Source organism: Salmo trutta, chromosome 7, assembly GCF_901001165.1.
Source record: "Salmo trutta chromosome 7, fSalTru1.1, whole genome shotgun sequence".
Taxonomy (NCBI): Eukaryota; Metazoa; Chordata; class Actinopteri; order Salmoniformes; family Salmonidae; genus Salmo; species Salmo trutta.
The window spans coordinates 30,487,937-30,510,941 of record NC_042963.1 but is presented as its reverse complement, the minus strand read 5'-3'; the positions used below and the strand labels follow the sequence as shown (position 1 = coordinate 30,510,941).

At 41.5% G+C, this 23,005-nt stretch overlaps 1 protein-coding gene across 1 annotated transcript; it reads right to left on the bottom strand.

Moving 5' to 3' along the window:
* Positions 1–11,172: 11,172 nt before the first annotated feature.
* Positions 11,173–20,905, bottom strand: LOC115197220 (CTD nuclear envelope phosphatase 1A). The gene is made up of 8 exons (XM_029758546.1): positions 20,264–20,905; positions 18,433–18,499; positions 15,838–15,956; positions 15,588–15,659; positions 14,978–15,094; positions 14,296–14,407; positions 12,087–12,171; positions 11,173–11,956 (listed from the first exon to the last, which is right to left on the bottom strand). The coding sequence occupies exons 1-8, from the start codon at positions 20,366–20,368 to the stop codon at positions 11,896–11,898; spliced, it is 738 nt and encodes a 245-aa protein (XP_029614406.1). The 5' UTR covers positions 20,369–20,905; the 3' UTR covers positions 11,173–11,895.
* Positions 20,906–23,005: the final 2,100 nt, after the last annotated feature.

The window sequence follows — 23,005 nt, the reverse complement described above, 5'->3', positions numbered from 1 at the left end:
ATCAATAATGATATCCGTGATAGATGAGTTAGTTATATGCATATTAATTTGAATAGAGGCACTGCAGATAGTGATGATGACTGGGAACTCTCCCCTAATGATGAACTGGTCCGTCCAAACCACGCATATTTGGAGAGCCTGTTTTTGTCCTGCCCTTCACTTTTGTGCAGGGCATGTGATGTCCATAGCCTCTTTGTTGCAAAACCCCTTGATCTTCTCAAAAACATAAGTTTGTCTAGCTGTGTCCAGTCCAGGTGGTGCTTGTCCAGGTAGACCATCTATGGGAGGATGGATGTCAGCATTGCGCAGCAGCTGAAACCTGGTCCCAACTAAGTCCGAATGCTCCTTGGCGACAACAACAACAGGCTCCAGAGCATCGAAATAACAAAACAATTTGAGAAGACATTACAACCTTGCACAACATCAATTCACCTCCCAAGTTTAGATAAGAATAACCTCAAACAATGCAATGAAAATTATACTCACCTGAAATGCTGGTACTGATTGATCTGTGGCAGTGGCCTGAAGTACGCAGTCAGGTGTTGTTGCCAGCCATAGCTTTCACCAGCACCGTACCATCCTCCAGTCCAACTAGCTGTGAGATGTTGACACTTGTCTGGCACATTGGCAGATCTGAAGAACTGATAGTTGTTTATCTGGCACTGCCAGTATATGTCTGTTCTGGCTTAGTGCTTGAGATGTGGTGCATCAATTTTCTCCATAGATTCCTGAAGGAAGACAGCCTGACTACACATACCTCTGGAAAATACACAAATAATATGAGATCAATAAAAGTAGTGCCAATCATGTTGGAGGTCAATTAAATAATCAAAATGTGTTGTTTATGGTTTACATACCAAGTGTTGTCATTGATTCCTTGGAGACCGCTGCTTTTGTCACATGGGATGGCAGCAGCTTTCCACCAAAGTATTTACGTCCTGGGTGGCATCCTGTTAATACTATTGCGTTATCCTCTGCGTAGTTGTTGATAAAGTTCACAACTCGCTGCAAGTCCTCATGCTTCACGTGTAACCTGTGCTTGCTTGGGCCAGCTCTCTTTTTGAATGACTCCCCCACCAGTCATTCTCCTTCAATGACTGGTGGGGGAGAGTCAGGCGTGTTCTACTGATGCTGAAAGACAAATTCCAGATATATAATAATATTTTAGACAATAGATAGCCGTAATCACCGTCAGACACACCTGGCTAACTTGGTGGGTCATGTAATCATCTGGTGAAGTGGAGTCTTTTGTTTAAACATGCTAGCTAAACAATTAACCATAATCCCAATCCATAGTGTACTATCAATACACACCGATTGTCATAACTAGCTAAAGTTAGCCAAATAGGTTAACTTAGCTAGCTAATATTAGGCTATAACTAGAAATGCATATGGAATTCTGGGATAACATTACTACACACAGATCATACATGTAATGTTAGCTAGTGAGCCAGCCATCTAACGTCAGCTAGCTAGCTAACAGTAAGCATAAACTTGCAATGAAAACCACTCTGACAAAATTACAGTGGTGTAAAGTACTTTAAGTAAAAATACTTTAAAGTAATTCTTAAGTCGTTTTTTGGGGTATCTGTACTTTAATTTAGTATTAATATTTTTGGCAACTTTTACTTCACTACATTCCTTAAGAAAATAATGTACTTTTTACTCCATACATTTTCCCTGACACCCAAAAGTACTCGTTACATTTTGACAGGAAATGGTCCAATTCACACACTTGTCAAGAGAACATCACTGGTCATCCCTACTGCCTCTGATCTGGTGGACTCACTAAACACAAACACTTCATTTGTAAATTATGTCTGAGTGTTGGAGTGTGCCCCTGGCTATCCGTCAAATAAAAAAATAAATGAAAATTGAGCCGTCTGGTTTGCTTAATATAAGGAAGTTGAAATGATTTATACTTTTACTTTTGATACTTAAGTACATTTTAGCAATGCCATGTACTTTTTATACTTAAGTATATAGAAAAAAAACAAATACTTTTAGACTTTTACTCAAGTAGTATTTTACTGGGTGACTATCACTTTTACTTGAGTCATTTTCAATTAAGGTATCTTTAACTTTTACTCAAGTATGACAATTTAGTACTTTTTCCACCACTGCAAAATTAGAAACATATAATAATTGAAAATGTAGCTAGACTCTTACCCGTATACATGGATGAACGCTTCACGGCAGACTGCAAACCCTTTCATTAAATAAGACGTTCTGTGTTGTTACCGTTTTGTTTGTGCAGCTTACTTGGCCTGTTGTGTCAAGTCACTCTGGTTTACACTGACCATGTGCAATGCCATAAGAATCATCAGATCTTTCTCCCTCTCTGTCATAGATGCCATGGTTGCCTTTAGTTTGAATACGTAATCCAGAGACAGGTGTTTTATTCAAAGCCTTCTGTGTTCTCTTTGACTCCCTCTGCATTTGCAATCAAATGCCAGAAGTCTATTCATCTCCTTATCATACTCTGCCTCTAGCAGACATTCCACTGATTTCAAAACTCGGTCAACTTCTTCCATGACAACAACACTGTTGATCGCCATTTCTTCCCCATCACTTTCATCAGAAGACTGTACAATCAGGGATTTCCTCATCGCCTGATTCATTTTCGAGTCAGAGAAAGTCACCATGGCATGATTGTCCTCCAGAAAGTAGTCCATCACAACTTTTTCCCACTGATCTTTGTCGATAGCGCCTGATAAATTCAAGGCAGCAATGTTATTGAGAGCAGTAGCAACACATTTGCAGTTCTCCATGGCTAACGTTATACATTTAAAAAAAACTACAGTAGAAATTACACATAAAAAGCTGTTAATTTTATAGATAGAAGATGCTACACGGCAGACGCTACACGACAGACCAATCTGAAACTCATCTCTCGGCATGTTGAGCCCACTCATTATCTAAGCCAATAATGGCTAGCGGGAATGTTCCTGTCTTTTTCTGTGGCTAAACCAACTAGGCTCGTAATCTAGACGTTCCGCTAGCGGAACACCGCTCCAATATCCAATGATAGGGCGTAGCGCGAAAAACAAACTCCTCGAAAATCCGAAAACGTCAATTTTTCAAACATATGACTATTTTACACCATTTAAAAAGACAAGACTCTCCTTTATCTAACCACACTGTCCGATTTCAAAAAGGCTTTACAACGAAAGCAAAACATTACATTATGTCAGGAGAGTACCCAGCCAGAAATAATCAGACAGCCATTTTTCAAGCTAGCATATAATGTCACAAAAACCAAAACCACAGCTAAATGCAGCACTAACCTTTGATGATCTTCATCAGATGACACTCCTAGGACATTGTTATACAATACATTTATGTTTTGTTCAATCAAGTTCATATTTATATCAAAAACCAGCTTTTTACATTAGCATGTGACGTTCAGAACTAGCATTCCCACCGAACACTTCCGGGGAATTTACTAAATTACTCACGATAAACGTTCACAAAAAACATAACAATTATTTTAAGAATTATAGATACAGAACTCCTTTATGCAATCGCGGTGTCCGATTTTAAAATAGCTTTTCGGTGAAAGCACATTTTGCAATATTCTGAGTAGATAGCCCGGCCATCACAGGCTAGCTATTTTGACACCCACCAAGTTTGGTACTCACCAAACTCAGATTTACTATAAGAAAAATTGGATTACCTTTGCTGTTCTTCGTCAGAATGCACTCCCAGGACTTCTACTTCAACAACAAATGTTGGTTTGGTTCCAAATAATCCATAGTTATATCCAAATAGCGGCGTTTTGTTCGTGCGTTCAAGACACTATCCAAAGGGTAACGAAGGGTGACGCGCCGGCGCGTTTCGTGACAAAAAATATCTAAATATTCCATTACCGTACTTCGAAGCATGTCAAACGCTGTTTAAAATCAAATTGTATGCGATTTTTCTCGTAAAATAGCGATAATATTCCGACCGGGAGTCGTTTTTGTTCAAAGACTGAAAATGTAAAATGGCCTCTTCACGTGCATGCGGGCACCCGTCTCATTGTTCTCAGATCGACCACTATCCAAATGCGCTACTGTTTTTCAGCCAGAGACTGCAGAGTCATCATTCAACGTTCTGGCGCCTTCTGAGAGCCTATGGGAGCCTTAGAAAGTGTCACGTTACAGCAGAGATCCTGTTTTGGATAGAGATGACAAAGGCCAAGAAATGGTCAGACAGGGTACTTCCTGTACAGAATCTTCTCAGGTTTTGGCCTGCCATTTGAGTTCTGTTATACTCACAGACACCATTCAAACAGTTTTAGAAACTTGAGTGTTTTCTATCCAAAGCTACTGATTATATGCATATTCTAGTTTCTGGGCAGGAGTAATAACCAGATTAAATCGGGTACGTTTTTTATCCGGCCGTGAAAATACTGCCCCCTATCCATAACAAGTTAACAAACTTATTCATATTTACAGATGTCATACAAGTTTGTTATTAAGCCACATGAAAGTTAAAATGTTCCAGAAGGAATTTCTGCCAAAAAACGCATTTTGATAAAAATAAAAGTTCAAATGCAACATACGCCTAGTTTCCTGAAACGAGTCACATATGAAAATCTTAACTGGCACGCAAATTGTTAGAAATGGTAAGATAAATTGGTACTCCAAACGGAAAAGGTTGCAGACCACTGGTGTAGCCAGTAGCCTATTACAGGAAACTTCAGAAGCATAATTCTGCCAAGGCCAGCAGCAGTACGAGAAGGAGGGTCGGGAATATTTTTTATTCTTCTGGTTAGCCTATCTTGATATCTGGCTCCCTCTTGAGTCATTTTTGTGTCTTAATTATTTAATCAAACAGCCTTAGACAAGTTCAGTACATATAGTTGATTTTATAAAACACTTAGGGTGTGTCTATATATGGAAAAATACACGTTTGAACATTTTGACAAAATCGATTAGTCAAAAGAAAAGACTACTCTTGTTTGACAGCCCTAGTAAAAATGCAGGAAATTAGCTTTAGATATCCAGGTTATGACCCCCCCGCCGCTCAGCAAGGAAGAAGCCACTGCTCCAAAACCGCCATGAAAAGCCAGACTACGGTTTGCAACTGCACATGGGGACAAAGATCATACTTTTTGGAGAAATGTCCTCTGGTCTGATGAAACAAAAATAGAACTGTTTGGCCATAATGACCATCATTATGTTCAGAGGAAAAAGGGAGTGGCTTGCAAGCCGAAGAACACCATCCCAACCGTGAAGCACGGGGGTGGCAGCATTATGTTGTGGGGGTGTTTTGCTGCAGGAGGGACTGGTGCACTTCACAAAATAGATGGCATCATGAGGCAAGAAAATGATGTGACCCCCAAATGGACAATGACCCCAAGCATACTTCCAAAGTTGTGGAAAAATGGCTTAAGAACCACAAAGTCAAGGTATTGGAGTAGCCATCACAAAGCCCTGACCTCAATTCTATAGAAAATTTGTGGGCAGAACTGAAAAAGCATGTGCAAGCAAGGAGGCCTACAAACCTGACTCAGTTACACCAGCTCTGTCAGGAGGAATGGGTCAAATTCACCCAACGTATTGTGGGAAGCTTGTGGAAGGCTACCCGAAACGTTTGACCCAAGTCAAACAATTTGAAGGCAATGCTACCAAATACTAATTGAGTGTATGTAAACTTCTGACCCCCTGGGAATGTGATGAAAGAAATAAAAGCTGAAATAAATCATTCTCTCTACTATTATTCTGACATTTCACATTCTTCAAATAAAGTGATGATCTTAATTAGTACGGAGATCCTAGCGGGATCAAATTCGACAACATCCGGTGAAGTCAGAGCGCGCCAAATTCAAAATACAAAGTCGTAATATTAAACATTCATGAAAATACAAGTGTCCTACATAATTTAAAACCTTAACTTCTTGTTAATCCAGCCTTGTTGTCAGATTTCAAAAAGGGTTTACGGTGAACGCATACCATGCGATTATCTGAGGACAGCGCCCCACACACAAGAGCATTAAAAACATTTTCCAAACCAGCACAATCATTACCAGAGATAAATAACGAAGTGCGCGCCCTCATCCACTCGCGCCACAACACTACAGTCAAAATGAGAGCCACCTAGAAAAACTACAAATTCTAGCTAATTTTTCAAAAAACAAGCCTGAAACCCTTTCTAAATACGGTTGACATCTAGTGGAAGCCATAGGAACTGCAATCTGGGAGGTATTCCTTTGATTTTTCCATAGACAGGCATTTTAAATGGTGGTCACCTCAACAACAAAAATTATTCTGGATGGATTCTCCTTGGGTTTTCGCCTGTCATATCAGTTATGTTATAGTCACAGACATTATGTTAACAGTTTTGGAACTTCAGAGGGTTTGCTATCCAATACTATCAATTATATGCATATCCTAACTTCTGGGTCTGAGTAACAAGCAGTTTACTATTACCGAATATGCTGTATGAATAGTAGAGATTTGATAAAGTAACAATGGAAAGAAATAGATAATAATATACAACTTGTAAACCCACACGTAGACGTAGATAAGTGGTGTAGAAAGTATTCTGAAAAATGTTCAGAGTCCCTTTATGGATCATTTGATAAGAGATAGTCATACAATGCTTTAACACTGTCTAAATTGTCTGGGAAATAAAGTCTCAGACAAAGATTGGCGCATATCCACTTTTGGTAAAAGTACGGGACCTGACTTACCCCAAACCAATAACACCATAAATACTTATGAGATTTCCTTCACCCCGGTAACACATTTTGAAACAAAACCCATGCCCTGTTAAATAGAACCAATGAATGTTGAACATGTAGAGACTTGTTAACAAAAAAACTTAAGGATGGTGGTGGCTTAGGTGAGAGATAAACAATCACATTAACATAAGTATTCAGACCCTTTACTCAGTACTTTGTTGAAGCACCTTTGGCAGCAATTACACCCTCGAGCTTGGCACACCTGTATTTGGAGAGTTTATCCCATTCTTCGCTGCAGAACCTTTCAAGCTCTGTCAGCTTAGATGGGGAGCATTGCTGCACAGCTATTTTCAGGTCTCTTCAGAGATGTTCGATCAGGTTCAAGTCTGGGCTCCGACTCAAGGACATTCAGACTTGTCCCGAAGCCACTCCTGGATTGTGTTGGCTGTGTGCTTAGGGTTGTTGTCCTGTTGGAAGGTGAACCTTCACCCCAGTCTGAGATCCTGAGCACTCTGGAGCAGGTTTTCGTCAAGGATCTCTCTGTACTTTCCTCCGTTCATCTTTGCCTCAATCCTGACTAGTCTCCCAGTCCCTGCCACTGAAAAACATCCCCACAACATGATGCTGCCACCACCATGCTTCATTGTAGGAATGGTGCTAGGTTTCCTCCAGATGTGATGCTTGGCATTCAGGCCAAAGAGTTCAATTTTGGTTTCATCTGAGCTGAGAATCTTGTTTCTCATGGTCTGAGAATCCTTTAGGTGCCTTTTGGAAACTTCAAGCGGGCTGTCATGTGCCTTTTACTGAGGAGTGGCTTCCATCTGGCCACTCTACCATAAAGGCCTGATTGGTGGAGTGCTGCAGAGATGGTTGTCTTTCTGGAAGGTTCTCCCATCTCCACAGAGTAACTCTGGAGCTCTTTCAGAGTGACCATCGGGTTCTTGGTCACCTCCCCTGACCAATGCCCTTCTCCCCAGATTGCTCAGTTTGGCCAGGTGGCCAGCTCTAGGAAGAGTCTTGGTGGTTCCAAACTTCTTCCATTTAAGAATGATAGAGGCCACTGTGTTCTTGGGGACCTTCAATGCTGCAGAAATGTTTTGGTACCCTTCCTCAGATCTGTGCCTCAACACGATCCTGTCTCGGAGCTCTACGGACAATTCCTTCGACCTCCTGGCTTGGTTTTTGCTCTGACATGCACTGTCAACTGTGGGACCTTATATAGACAGGTGTGTGCCTTTCCAAATCATGTCCAATCAATTGAATTTACCACAGGTGGACTCCAATCAAGCTGTAGAAACATCTCAAGAATGATCAATGGAAACAGGATGCACCTGAGCTCAATTTCGAGTCTCAATCAGTAATGTTTTCTTCATCTAAAAACCTGTTTTCTCTTTGTCATTATGGGGTATTGTGTGTAGATTGCTGAATTATAATTTGTTTTAATCCATTTTAGAATAAGGCTGTAACATAACAAAATGTGGAAAAAGTCAAAGGATCTGAATACTTTCCGAAAGCACTGTATGTGTAACTGTATGAAGCGAGGGTCTTCTGTCTGGCATAGGGGGCAGTATTTTCACGGCCGGATAAAAAACGTACCCGATTTAAACTGATTACTACTCTTGCCCAGAAACGGGAATATGCATATTATTAGTAGATGTGGATAGAAAACACTCTAAAGTTTCTAAAACTGTTTGAATGGTGTCTGTGAGTATAACAGAACTCATATGGCAGGCAAAAACCTGAGTAGATTCCAAGCAGGAAGTGGCCTGTCTGCGAATTTGTAGTCCTTCTGTTGCATCTCTATCGAAACTACAGTATCTGAGCTGTTACGTAACACTTTCTAAGGCTTCCATTGGCTCTCTAAAGCCTTCAGAAACCGGATTGAGGCGTCTCCTGTCTCTGGGCAGAAAACAGGAGCACAGTTTGTCAGTGGACTGCCTGGTGACAAAGAGATTGGAGATGCGCGTTCACGAGATCACGCCATTTTTTCTTTTCCTCTTTGAATGAATACAGCATTGTCCTGTTGAGATATTATCGCTATTTTACGAGAAAAATAGCATAAAAATTTATTTTAAACAGCGTTTGACATGCTTCTAAGTACGGTAATGGAACATTTTGAATTTTTTGTCTGGAAATGCGCTCACGCGTTACCCTTTGGATAGTGACCTGAACGCACGAACAAAACGGGGGTATTTGGACATAACTATGGATTATTTGGAACAAAAACAACATTTGTTGTGGAAGTAGCAGTCCTGGGAGTGCATTCTGACGAAGAACAGCAAAGGTAATACAATTTTTCTAATAGTAATTCTGAGTTTAGTGAGCCCCGAAGTTGGCGGGGGTCTGAATAGCTAGCCTGTGATGGCTGAGCTATGTACTCAGAATATTGCAAAATGTGCTTTCGCCGAAAAGCTATTTTAAAATCGGACATAGCGATTGCATAAAGGAGTTCTGTATCTATAATTCTTAAAATAATTGTTATGTATTTTGTCAACGTTTATGATGAGTAATTTAGTAAATTCACAGGAAGTTTGCGGTGGGAATGCTAGTTCTGAACGTCACATGCTAATGTAAAAAGCTGTTTTTTGATATAAATATGAACTTGATTGAACAAAACATGCATGTATTGTATAACATAATGTCCTAGGAGTGTCATCTGATGAAGATCATCAAAGGTTAGTGCTGCATTTTGGGTTTTTGTGACATATATGCTTGCTTTGAAAATGGCTGTGTGATTATTTTTGGCTGTGTACTCTCCTAACATAATCTAATGTTTTGCTTTCGCTGTAAAGCCTTTTTGAAATCGGACAATGTGGTTGGATTAACGAGAGTCATATCTTTCAAATGGTGTAAAATAGTCATATGGTTGAAAAATGTAAATTATTGCATTTTTGAGGTATTTGTACTTCGCGCCACGTTCTTCCATTGGATATTTGGCGAGGCGTTCCGCTAGCGGAATGTCTAGATGCAAGAGTTAAGTTAAAAAATTCTACTGCAATGGTTTTACAGGTAAAAGCTATAGAAACAATGTGAGTCTACAGATCCCTTGTATGTATTTTAGATTGTACAACTCAGAGTGAAAGGATTTGAAGGTTTGAAAGGATGAAGTGTCTGGTTTTATGTGTTGATTTCACTAACTTTAATAGAAGTATAGAACCTCCTTTTAATAGAACCTATAATCTAATGCTTACTTTAGAATTGTATGACAGTTATCAGAGTGATAAGAGGGTATGTGAAGTAAAAATTGTATATTTGTGCTTTTCTAATAACCAATTCCACTGGGTTCATGCAAGTGACTGATTGATTGTGCCTGGAAGGAATCCTCACTATCAGTATAAGCAATTTGGCAGTATGCCTAGAATATTACTTTGAGAAGTGAAAGGGATCTCAGTTTCAAGGTTTCAGGTTGGAGAGAAGAAGCCTCGTAAGGTATTGGTCAGTCAAATGCATTAACCAAACATTAATGATGAATAAATGATGAATAATGTCAATCGTGCCATATAATTTGTCTGTGTAAGCAGTATATAAGAGAACTAATGGGACTGCCCATTCATTTAATATTGACTTCAGGTGTCCCTGGTGGTAATTTCCACGACAAGCATTATTGAGGTCGGGCACTGATGTTGGGTGATTAGGCCTGGCTCACAGTTGGCGTTGCGCATGGTGGTCTTAGGCTTGTGTACGGCTGCTTGGTCATGGAAACGCATTTCATGAAGCTCCTGACGAAGTTGTTGTGCGGACGTTGCTTTCAGAGGCAGTTTGGAACTCGGTAGTGAGTATTGCAACCGAGGACAGACAATTTTTACACGCTACTCGCTTCAGCACTCGGCGGTCCTGTTCTGTGAGCATGTGTGGCCTACCACTTTGCGGCTGACATTTTCACTTCACAATAACAGCACTTACAGTTGACCGGGGCACCTCTAGTAGGGCAGACATTTGACGAACTCGCTTGTTGGAAAGGTGGCACCCTATGACGTTGCCACGTTGAAAGTAACTGAGCTCTTCAGTAAGGCCATTCTACTGCCAATGTTTGTCTATGGAGATTGCATGGATGTTTGGGACAGTGTGGGAACTGACCAATGGCAAGCACAAATGGGCGTTGATATCGAGAAACGCCCCAAATAACAGTCTGCAATTACACCGTATTGCAATATCATGGTCAATATCAGTTTTTGGCAAGTTCACAAGACTAAATGATAAGGGGTCCCTTTTCAGGAAACACCCCCTGGACACTTGCCCCATTCAAACCCTTCTGTCCTGCTCCAGGTTGGATGAAAGACCTGTATGTCAGAAAATGTATTTCCACTGACAGGAAAAGTCTATCAATTAAATAATAAATGCAGAATAGTCACGAGTCAAACACAGCTGTGTGTGATCCATGTCAGCCAATTTAAAAAAAAAATATTGCTCAGAAATGTATGTTTCAGAGATTCACCATGGAATGCAGCAAATAAAGCTCACAAAATAGAAGCAGTAAAACTACATGAGACAACAATCATGAATTAAGGTCAGTAAATTAGTATGATGCCAAGCAATTTATTGGAAACTGATCGATTTGATGTCTGACCGACAGAAACCCACCAAAGGCCTTAGCTTACATTTTTCAATGGGCCAGGATGTTGGAGTTACATTAAAGGAAATGGGATAATGTGTACATGGTACATGGTTTAAAGAGAATGGGAGTAAATCAGGCTTGAAAAAGTCCAAGGAAGAAAACATGCTCATGAATACAAAGCTTGATGAAAATAAAACTTAAACTTTGCTCTGTGGATGGAGAAGTAGGGTCAAAATCTTACTTCTGTATTAACTACACAACATTCAAGTAATTTTTCTGAAATAAGGAAGGACTGGTTTCTTCATTGTCTCATAATCAGTATTTCCATAGTCAATAGTTAAAAAGATTTCATATTTCATCAGCAACAAAAAAGTGACTAATGCAAGCATACTCTCACATGTTTACACAAACACACTCAACATGCACTCCCAGAATCCAAGGACTTTAAGGCAAGAGTTTCCATTCAGGAAAAATAAAAAGTTTGCCATCTCCACTTTGTTTTCCTTCCTTATATGTAGCTCCCCCCTCTGTATTTGTGGCCCCCAGTCTTTGTCCTCACACCACGGAGCTGGGGGAGATGTGGGCTGAGCAGGGGTGGGGGGGGGGTGGAGCAACAACCAGCAGAGAAGGCAATCTAAAAAGAAGTGGAGCTGCTGACGCTAGCGCCGAATCACCATAGCCGATGCTGATGGAGGTTTCGACTGAGGACGGACCGGACATCTGATGTGAACCTGAGATGAAAAGGAAGAAAAAGAGGGAAGAGAAACTGGAGCATTACTATGGAAAAACAACATACTAATGGGTTATGAGGTATCACTAGTCTTGGCCGCTCATCACAGGTGTAATATCTTTGAGACATACCTCAGAGCGTCCAGCATGGGTAGCAGGTTAAGAAGAGCTGTGTCGCTTGGGTCGCTGAACCACGATTTGATGGGTATTGCATTGTCTGTGAGGTGAACACACAGATGTTTGACAAGAGGATAAGGATACAGGACAGATTCATGATGACAGAAGAAAAGCCCCTTTTGAAACTTAGTTTGGAGTAATAGTGTGGTAGATAGGAATACATCTAGTGTATATTTGGCTGTGTGAGTTGTAGCACATGTACAGAGCCTTCTATTCACACACCTTGACTTTTTACACATTGTTATGTTACAAAGTGGGATGTCAACTGTTATGTCAAAGTGAAAGAAACATGATAGGATTTTTTTTACATTTATGAAAAATAAAACACGAATATACAATACATATACAAAGGTATGTGGACACCCCTTCAAATTAGTGGATTTGGCCATTTCAGACACATCCGTTGCTGACAGTTGTATAAAATCGAGCACACTGCCATGCAATCTCACCGAAGAGCTCAGTGACTTTCAACGTGGCACCATGATGGATGCCACCTTTCCAACAAGTCAGTTCGTCAAATGTCTGCCCTGCTAGAGCTGCCCCGGTCAACTGTAAATGGTAGGCAACACAAGCTCACAGAACAGGACTATTGAGTGCAGAAGCGCGTAGCGTGTAAAAATTGTCTGTCCTTGGTTGCAACACTCACTGCAGAGTTCCAAACTGCCTCTGGAAGCAACGTCAGCACAATAACTGTTCGTCAGGAGCTTCATGAAATGGGTTTCCATGGCCGAGCAGCCACACACAAACTAAGATCACCATGTGCAATGCCAAGTGTCAGCTGGACTGGTGTAAAGCTCGTCACCATTAGACTTGGAGGAGTGGAAACGCGTTCTCTGGAGTGATGAATCATGCTTCACCATCTGGCAGTCCGACAGGAGAACACTACCTGCCCAGATACATAGTGCCAACTGTAAAGTTTGGTAGAGAAATAATGGTCTGGGGCTGTTTTTCATGGTTCGGGCTAGGCCCCTTAGTTCCAGTGAAGGGAAATCTTAACACTACAGCACACAATGACATTCTAGAAGATTCTGTGCTTCCAACTTCGTGGCAACAGTTTGGGTAAGGCCCTTTCCTGTTTCAGCACCTAGCGAGGTCCATACAGAAATGGTTTGTCGAGATCGGTGTGGAAGAACTTGACTGGCCTGCACAGAGCCCTGACCTCAACCCTATCGAACACCTTTTTTGGGGATGAATTGGAATGCTGACTGTGAGCCAGACCTAATCGTCCAACATCACTTTTGGCAGCAATTACAGCTGTGATTGTTTTTGGGTAAGTCTCTAAGAGCTTTGCATACCTGGATTGTACAATATTTTTTAAATTCTTCAAGCTCTGTCAAGTTGGTTGTTAATCATTGCTAGACAGCCATTTTCAAATCTCGCCATAGATTTTCAAGACGATTTAAGTCAAAACTGTAACTAGACCACTAAGGAACGTTGGATTTCATCTTTTTGATTTAATCTCACTTTTCCCCAATCACAGCCATTAAACTCGGTTGTAAAATCACCATTGGCCTCATGGTGAAATCCCTGAGCGGTTTCCTTCCTCTCCGGCAACTGGGTTAAGAAGGACGCCTGTATCTTTGTAGTGACTGGGTGTATTGATACACCATCCAAAGCGCAATTGATCACTTCACCATGCTCAAAGGAATATTCAATTTTTTTTAGTTTCACCCATCTACCAATAGGTGCCCTTTGTGAGGCATTGGAAACCCTCCCTGATCTTTGTGGTTGAATCTGTGCTTTAAATGTACTTCTTGACTGAGGGACTTCACAGATAATTGTATGTGTGTGGTACAGAGATGGGGTAGGCATTAAAAGATCATGTGAAACACTATTATTGCACAGAGTGTGTCCATGCAACTTATGTGACTTGTTAAGCAAATATGTACTCCTGTAATTATTTAGGCTTGCCATAAAAGGGGTTTAATAGTTATTGACTGAAGACATTTCAGCTTTTCATTTTTACTTAATTTGTAAAAAATTGAACAAACTAAATTCCACTGAGATTAAGTGGTACTGTGTCTAGATCATTGACACAAAATCAAAATGTAATCTATTTAAAATTCCGGCTGTAACAACAATGTGGAAAAGGTCAAGGGGTTTGAATACTTTCTGAAGGCACTGTAGATGTAGTAAATATAACAACATCATAGCAGTTGCTTACCAGGGTGGCTGCGGTAGGCCCCAGGCGAGTTGTCCAGGATGACTACACTAGATAGATCGTTGTGCACCACAGAAAGATCTTTAATATAACTACCCAGATCCAATGTACAGTGCTAGACAGAGAAAAGAAAGAGGAATAAACTAGAGTTGTATATGTTGCAAATGAGTGATAAGTCTAACTGTACATCCTTTCTAGAAAGAACCTCTAAATCAGGTGTGTCAAACAAATGTTGCCCCACGGACCACATTCGGTCTTCATAGTCCTTTATCCATTGCTTTTGACATTTTTGATGCTCCCTGACTGATGACTGTTATCAAGCTGGACAGAGTGAAGAGACTATAAATGTAGGTCCATTATCATTTCTACACAGTTTCGATTTGGTTTTAGTCATTTCAATGTTGATTTGACAAGAGGTTTTTTTTCTCAAACCACCCGCAGGTCGGATTGAATGGGCTTGCCGACCGGATCCGGCGCGGGCCGTTTATTTGACACCCCTGCTCTAAATAATGACAAATAGACATTCAGGGCCAGTTCCCTGGACACAGAATTAAAAGTGAATTTAAAGTGCTTAGTCTAGGACTAAGCTTAACCTGTGTCCAGGAAACCAGCCCTTAGAGTCTAAGACTGGGCAGGGTGCATAACTGTACAGAGATGAAGTGAACGTGTCAGTAGGTTTGTTCACCTGTCTGTAGTATCTTCGTTTCAGGATGTCCCTGTCCTTGTCTAGCTTGTCAGACACAGCTGAGCCATAGATTTCCATACTGGCCGTGAAAACCACCAGCTCATACCACTGACTTACCTAAGAGAGAAAGAAACAGGCACACAAACAGGCAAGAGAACCACCAGAAAAATGTGTTCAAAATAAGTACAAGTGATTAATCAATTACAAATTAATGAACTGTAGTCTACAACCCCAGTTGATAACTGATGCTAGCTCAATGCACTTTTCACACATTTATCCTCATCCCCAAGAGCTACGGTAGAGAGAATAAACAACACAAGACTTAGAATTTCCTTAGCCTCTTGAAAACCTACAAACACATTAAACTCATTTACATAGACAATTAATCCTCAATTTAATTTTTTTTATATATTTAACCAGGCAAGTCGGTTAAGAACAAATTCTTATTTACAACGACGGCCTACACCAGCCAAACCCAGACGACGCTGGGCCAATTGTGCGCCGCCCTATGAGACTCCCAATCACGGTCGGTTGTGATACAGCCTGTCCATGTTTACTAGTATATAAGAATAATTATTTGGATGTTGACACAAAAGGCACGATCACTCACCACTTCTAAGAAGAAGTCCACATGCGGTCTTTTATGTACAAAAAACCTGACAGGATGTTTGTCGATTACCACCTTCACAAGAGAGAGAAATACATAAATAATGAGGGAGAATGAGGAGAAGAGAGCAGGAAAGGTTAGGAGACATATTCCTGGAGTTAATGAGTGAACGATGAGTATTAGTCAGTCTGGTGTGTGTGTTGACAAGGTGATGTTAATAAATCAGTCAGACAGTAAACGTATAGGCCATTACCTTTAGGATGAAGTCTGGGGGAGTGCCTGGTCTCACTGTGGGTCTCATCACCCCGTCATGGTGGGAGTGAATTAGGGTCTCGTCAAGGTCCAGCACCAGAATCTTCCTCTTAACGGCATCTGATGAGCAAGAGCGCAATCACATTCAACACCAGAGAGAAAAACTAAACAAGTAACCTCAAATATATCAATTTCTGCCTAAGCCATAAATCCCTAGTTTCATAACCTGGTCCCAGATCTGTTTGTTCCCTCACACCAACTCTTACTGTCAATGTCATGCCAATCATGATAGCGACATTAAGAGTTGTCAAGACAGCACAAAAGGATCTGGGACCAGGCTAAGGACCTTTGACTTTCTTATGAGACATTATTAGTTTGTGGTTGCCATGGCACCATGAAGTAGACTAGGCAGAGAGCGCCTCTAAAAAGGTTTTATATTTTATTGTTTGTGTCTTCTTTATTTGATTTTTTCTTGGATTTTGTTAGCCTAGTAAGTTTTGATTATTTATATACCGATTCAACGGTGTCATAAGACCGGCAAGAGTTAGTTTTGCCCAGAGGCTAACTATCTTTCATTTTATTTGAAACTGGAGATAGCACAGGCTTGGACATCACAGAGGCTTGTTGTAGTGGATCTCTCACTCCAAGGAGGACTATCCCAATAATTGGCGCCCTATAAGAAATCTAGAGGATGCCGGATTCACACAGGTGGGTGCAACATGTTGTTTGAGGAGTATCTACCCACTGAGTCTGTAGAGAAGCTGGGGATTGCAAGGGCTGGCCTGATGATCCGGACCTGTTTTACTGACTTTTTTCAGCCAAAGAACTACAATAAAAAATATTTGTATTTCACCTTTATTTAACTAGGCAAGTCAGTTAAGAACAAATTCTTATTTACAATGACGGCCTACCCTGGCCAAACCCGGGCCAAACGCTGGGCCAATTGTGCACCGCCCTATGGAACTCCCAATAACAGCCGGATGTGACTTTTGTTTTTAAGCATCTTTGAGATTATCTGTATAATGAAAAGCTCTATATAAAATAAATATACTGCTCAAAAAAATAAAAGGGAACACTTCAACACATCCTAGAACTGAATGAAATAAATAATCTTATTAAATACTTTTTTCTTTACATAGTTGAATGTGCTGCCAACAAAATCACACAAAAAGAATCAATGGAAATCCAATTTATCAACCCATGGAGGTCTGGATTTGGAGTCACACTCAAAATTAAAGTGGAAAACCACACTACAGGCTGATCCAACTTTGATGTAATGTCCTTAAAACAAGTCAAAATGAGGCTCAGTAGTGTGTGTGGCCTCCACGTGCCTGTATGACCTCCCTACAACGCCTGGGCATGCTCCTGATGAGTTGGCGGATGGTCTCCTGAGGGATCTCCTCCCAGACCTGGACTAAAGCATCCGCCAACTCCTGGACAGTCTGTGGTGCAACGTGGCGTTGGTGGATGTAGCGAGACATGATGTCCCAGATGTGCTCAATTGGATTCAGGTCTGGGGAATGGGCGGGCCAGTCCATAGCATCAATGCCTTCCTCTTGCAGGAACTGCTGACACACTCCAGCCACATGAGGTCTAGCATTGTCTTGCATTAGGAGGAACCCAGGGCCAACCGCACCAGCATATGGTCTCACAAGGGGTCTGAGGATCTCATCGCGGTATCTAATGGCAGTCAGGCTGCCTCTGGCGAGCACATGGAGGGCTGTGCGGCCCCCCAAAGAAATGCCACCCCACGACTGACCCACCGCCAAACCGGTCATGCTGGAGGATGTTGCAGGCAGCAGAACGTTCTCCACGGTGTCTCCAGACTCTGTCACGTCCTCAGTGTGAACCTGCTTTCATCTGTGAAGAGCACAGGGCGCCAGTGGCGAATTTGCCAATCTTGGTGTTCTCTGACAAATGCCAAACGTCCTGCACGGTGTTGGGCTGTAAGCACAACCCCCACCTGTGGACGTCGGGCCCTCACATCACCCTCATGGAGTCTGTTTCTTACCGTTTGAGCAGATACATGCACATTTGTGGCCTGCTGGAGGTCATTTTGCAGGGCTCTGGCAGTGTTCATCCTGCTCCTCCTTGCACAAAGGCAGAGGTAGCGGTCCTGCTGCTGGGTTGTTGCCCTCCTACGGCCTCCTCCACGTCTCCTGATGTACTGGCCTGTCTCCTGGTAGCACCTCCATGCTCTGGACACTACGCTGACAGACACAGCAAACCTTCTTGCCACAGCTCGCATTGATGTGCCATCCTGGATGAGCTGCACTACCTGAGCCACTTGTGTGGGTTGTAGACTCAGCCAGGAAGCATAGGAACTGAGAAGTGGTCTGTGGTCCCCACCTGCAGAACCACTCCTTTATTGGGGGTGTCTTGCTAATTGCCTATAATTTCCACCTGTTGTCTATTCCATTTGCACAACAGCATGTGAAATTTATTGTCAATCGGTGTTGCTTCCTAAGTGGACAGTTTGATTTCAAAGAAGTGTGATTGACTTGGAGTTACATTGTGTTGTTTAAGTGTTCCCTTTATTTTTTTGAGCAGTGTATATTATTATTATAGCATTGTAGAAAATAAACAGGATACTTACTGAGTCTGTTTATGAACACAGGCGACAGAGGTAATGTGTCATAACGCACTGTTTGGTACTGGATTATCTGCACAGGAAGAGATGAGCAACTGTCAAAATTGAGAACCTGAAGAATGACACATTCCAATAAGTTGTTTTTATAAACTCAATAAGGTTAGGCCATTTGTTAAATACATTGTAGTGCAATAGCAGTGTGCTGGAGTTGTCAAATATAGAGTTTTTTTTACTATGCACCTGGAATTACATAAGATTTCAACGGGTTCCAGACATGTGAAATTAAGTTCCAATGACACCAACACAGTTTGGCACTGTTCTATTTCTTCAAAATATTCCTCCAACATAGATTAGACACCTATACAGTGGTTCTCCTCCAGGAATCACACTTCAATTTGCCCTCTGCACCGGGGCTATATTTAACACACATGTACACACATCCTCAGCTGTCAAGGACTGTCAAACAGATACAACGCAACGGGGTCGTTTCATGGCAGGCAGCCTTGTGAGGCCTTTGTGCACACACACACACAGATAGAGTAGGATACTTTAGCTTGTACTGTAGAGCTGATAAAAACAAAAACCTGCTCAGTGACCACGCTTTATTGACAGAATGTCCAGCGTACTGTGTGAATACGGTGTGAAGTCAGTAGTATGCAAGCTATTGCCTTCTCCTTTTCCTACTACAGTGGATTGGTTCGGTTCTGCAGCAAAAAGTTATAGGATCAGCTGAACAATGGAGTGAGTGGCTAATAGGGCTTACCACGCTGATTATAGTTGGCTGGTTGAAGAAAATACCCCACTTAGTCAAGTGCTTACATAAAACAGGGAAAGGTCATCCAAATGGGTTGTTTGGCTGAAGAGCCATTCAGATGGGAAGCTCTAGGTTACAGTACAGTGAGTCAACAGAGAGGGAATATACAACCATCTATCCAGCAAGGATTTCTACTAGGCAATACACGGTCAGCTAAACTGGTAATAAAATATTTGAAGAAAATGTATAAATCATATTTTATGTGAGAACTTGGTTTAGGTCTTGTGAAAGACAGCATTTGTACTTTTTGTAAAAAGTGTAGTCAGGTTCAGATGTTTTGGTTTATCCACTGCTCTTCCCTTTCTTATTTTCATGTATGATTTTTTTTTTTACTATTTCAGAGAGTGTATAGAGTTCCCAGCTCTGCTTAATTACACCTGAAACATCTAATCCATATCCAAAGTCCCGAGTCCAATCATCACCATGTTCATACAGTGTCATAAACACTGTCCATGACAGGTGTCAGAGTACAGCTTCTTCCTGTGCAATGCATTCTCTGCTTTCCTAGCATGAGCAAAACCAAGACGTAAAGAACTCATTTCAGTAGGCGTAAGTGTATACTCACAGTCAGATAGTTGCTGTGGCTACAAATCACTTTTACTGCCTAATAACACAGTTATTGGTCATAGCAGGACATGTTAGGATTCAGTGTTAGTGTTTCTCTGCTGGCCATTGTGAGGAATGCATCGCAGGGTCACTGAAATTCTAGTAGCGCATGTCAAGACAAACCTTATGGATATGGATTACACCTGTATGACAGTTTTCCTAGAGGTCTTTGAAATATTACCAAGATTTCAGTTATCATATAGTACAGTAGAAGTACCATTCAGACTTTTCAATATATATATTGGTGTGTGTGTGTGAGCTTCAGATGGACCGTCTCAAGAGCATTGGCAAGTCCAAATGGGCCAAGTGTGTGTTATTAGTTTATCCAACTATCATGATCAGTTATCCGAGTGATATTGATTAGGGAAATCCCATAGTAGGGACAATGTATTCCATATTAAGTTCTAGAATACTCACCGTCCTTAAATGTTTCCTGAGTATGTACAGAATAAACCCCCATATTCTAGACGTCACTCCGAGGAAAGTGCGAATGCCAAGTAAACACTGACGGGTCTTCAGCATTTTGTCAGTCACTCAAACAGTATTCTAGGCACAAGTAGCGGTTCAGCCCGAGAGACTCCGGTTGAGTCAGGACCGCAGCCTCTTCCCTCCAGAACCTGCAGCTGCAGGTCAAGTAAAGACACCAGCCAATAGCAATCGTGTGCTCAGTTCAAATCCTACTTTCGCCACACTCGATTGAAATTGAATGAAAAAAAAAAAACCTTTTAAAAAGTTGCCAAACTAGCTAAACCGTCATTAAAAATGAAAGCGATTAATCCAGACGAGTAGCAACTAGCATTCGCTGGTTCTCGGTCGCTAGTTTAGCTAGCCCTGGTAAGCTAGAAAAGTGTATAAAAGGAAACGTCCTTATAAAATACAAACGATACAATTCTAACTTTGCTTAGTTTCGTTGACAAATTAAAGTTGGTTGACGAAATATTCCAAAATCCCAACTAGACACCGTCAACACATACTTCAAACAAATCCGGAACTGGACAGCACGCCGCCATAACTACGTGGTTTCGACTAGGCGGTGTACATGCGGCGTTTACATGCTATTCAGAATTAGGAAACTCGAAAATTCCAACCTGCTAACTGATTGAGAGCGGCACGTGTTCTATTAGCAAGTCGGACATTTCCGAGTTCCCTAGTTCCGACCAGAAGATGAATGCAGCAACAGTTACGAGCGGAAGTGACTTTTTCATAGCCGGTTGAGAGAAGCTCGTGGGGCATTTAAGCCCTGAACTTCGCTTGACGAGCAGCCATGTATCCTAGGCTGCTTACCGCCCAAGACCAGAGTCAATCGCATGCAACGAACCATATTCAAACAGAGCCAGAATGCTGAAGCTTAGGGGATGGATGGAAATGCACACAATGGGTACCTGGAGGAAAATGGGGTGGGTCATACTTTTTCAATTTCAGTTAAAGGGAGTGTTTAGTATTTGTTTTTTTAAATCTATTCCAGGGGAGGGTCATGCAATTTGTAATTTATGAAATGTCAATATTTCTCAGTGTTTTAGTATTAGGCTATATATCTATGTGTGCTCAATGCCACCCCTCATCTCTGATTCTCTGCTCGGCACACAATATCAAGTACAATTATAGGCTATTAAGTGTGGTCTCAATCTAATGATCCATAGCCTAAAGGCTACAAAGTGCATGCTTCGTGAAGCAGAGAATAAACTTGTGTGCTCTTGCTGATCCAAACCTTAGATTTTTGATTAGGCCATAGTCTAATCTTGTGCATGATGTCACGGCTCCTCCTCTGCAGTGCCGGGGCGGTTCCTCCTGCAGGCAGAGGAGGGTTGTTAGTGATTGGAGCTGGTGTGATTGGAGCCACCTGGACTCAGGGTATTTAACAAACTGCTCCACTAACCTCTCTCTCTCCCTCTCTCTCTCTGCTCCTCCAGGTATAATCCTGTTTTGTTTGTGCCTTTGTTGGTTTATTTAGTTTCCACTCATGTTCACACACACATATTCACACACACATATTCACGCACCCTACATACACCCTACATTATGACATTTCCACACCTCATTCCTTTTTCTTTGTTTAGAATTAATTGTTTTGTTTTATAATAAAGAACTTTTTGAATTGCCCTATACCGGTTGTTGATGTCCTCTCATTTTTACCACAGGCTATGAGCCGGCCTGTGACAATGGCCTAGCCTATAACCTATGTTGTGTTCAGTTTGAAAAGGAGAGTGTGAAGATGAGGAGGAGGAGGAGGAGGAGGACGGGCAGTCAACTTTGATAACTTGCATCTACTATAATTGATTTGATTACAAACAATATGTTTATTTAAGAACTAGGCATACCTGTTTGACAGATGAAATTAGGCTATAGGCTGCTATATCCATAGATTTGTCAGTCAATTCCCTCCATCCACCATGCACTCTTTAAATAGCCTACCGCCATGTCAGTGAAGTGCTGTTAAGTTAAAACCAAGACTCGAATTGAGTAGGTATGAGAGGGTATGCCATAGGTCTAATTTTTATTAAAGAAAATAGCAAAAAGCACAGGCCTACCCCTTGTTAGTTTAAGATTTAGAACTAAATAAAACATATCTGATTATATAAAGTGATCTATAACAGTGCTTTGGTCTGCAATGCTTTATGCTAGAAACAAGCTGTAAAATCCTCTAAAGGTTCTACAGCTGCACCATCGAGAGCATCTTGACTGGTTGCATCACTGCCTGGTATGGCAACTGCTCGGCCTCTGACCACAAGGCACTACAGAGGGTAGTGCGTACGGCCCATTACATCACTGGGGCCAAGCTTCCTGCCATCCAGGACCTCTATACCAGGCGGTGTCAGAGGAAGGCCCTAAAAATTGTCAAAGATTCCAGCCACCCTAGTCATAGACTGTTCTCTCTGCTACCGCATGGCAAGCAGTACCAGAGCGTCAAGTCTAGGTTCAAGAGGCTACTACAGTTTTTACCCCCAAGCCATAAGACTCCTGAACATCTAATCAAATGGCTACCCAGACTATTTGCATTAACCCCCTCCCCCTCCCCCCTTTTACGCTGCTGCTACTCTCTGTTATCTATGCATATTCACTTTAATAACTGGCAGATTCATTAAATAGTACCCGTAAAACACCAGTCTCAACGTCAACAGTGAAGAGGCGACTCTGGGATGCTGGCCTTCTAGGCAGAGT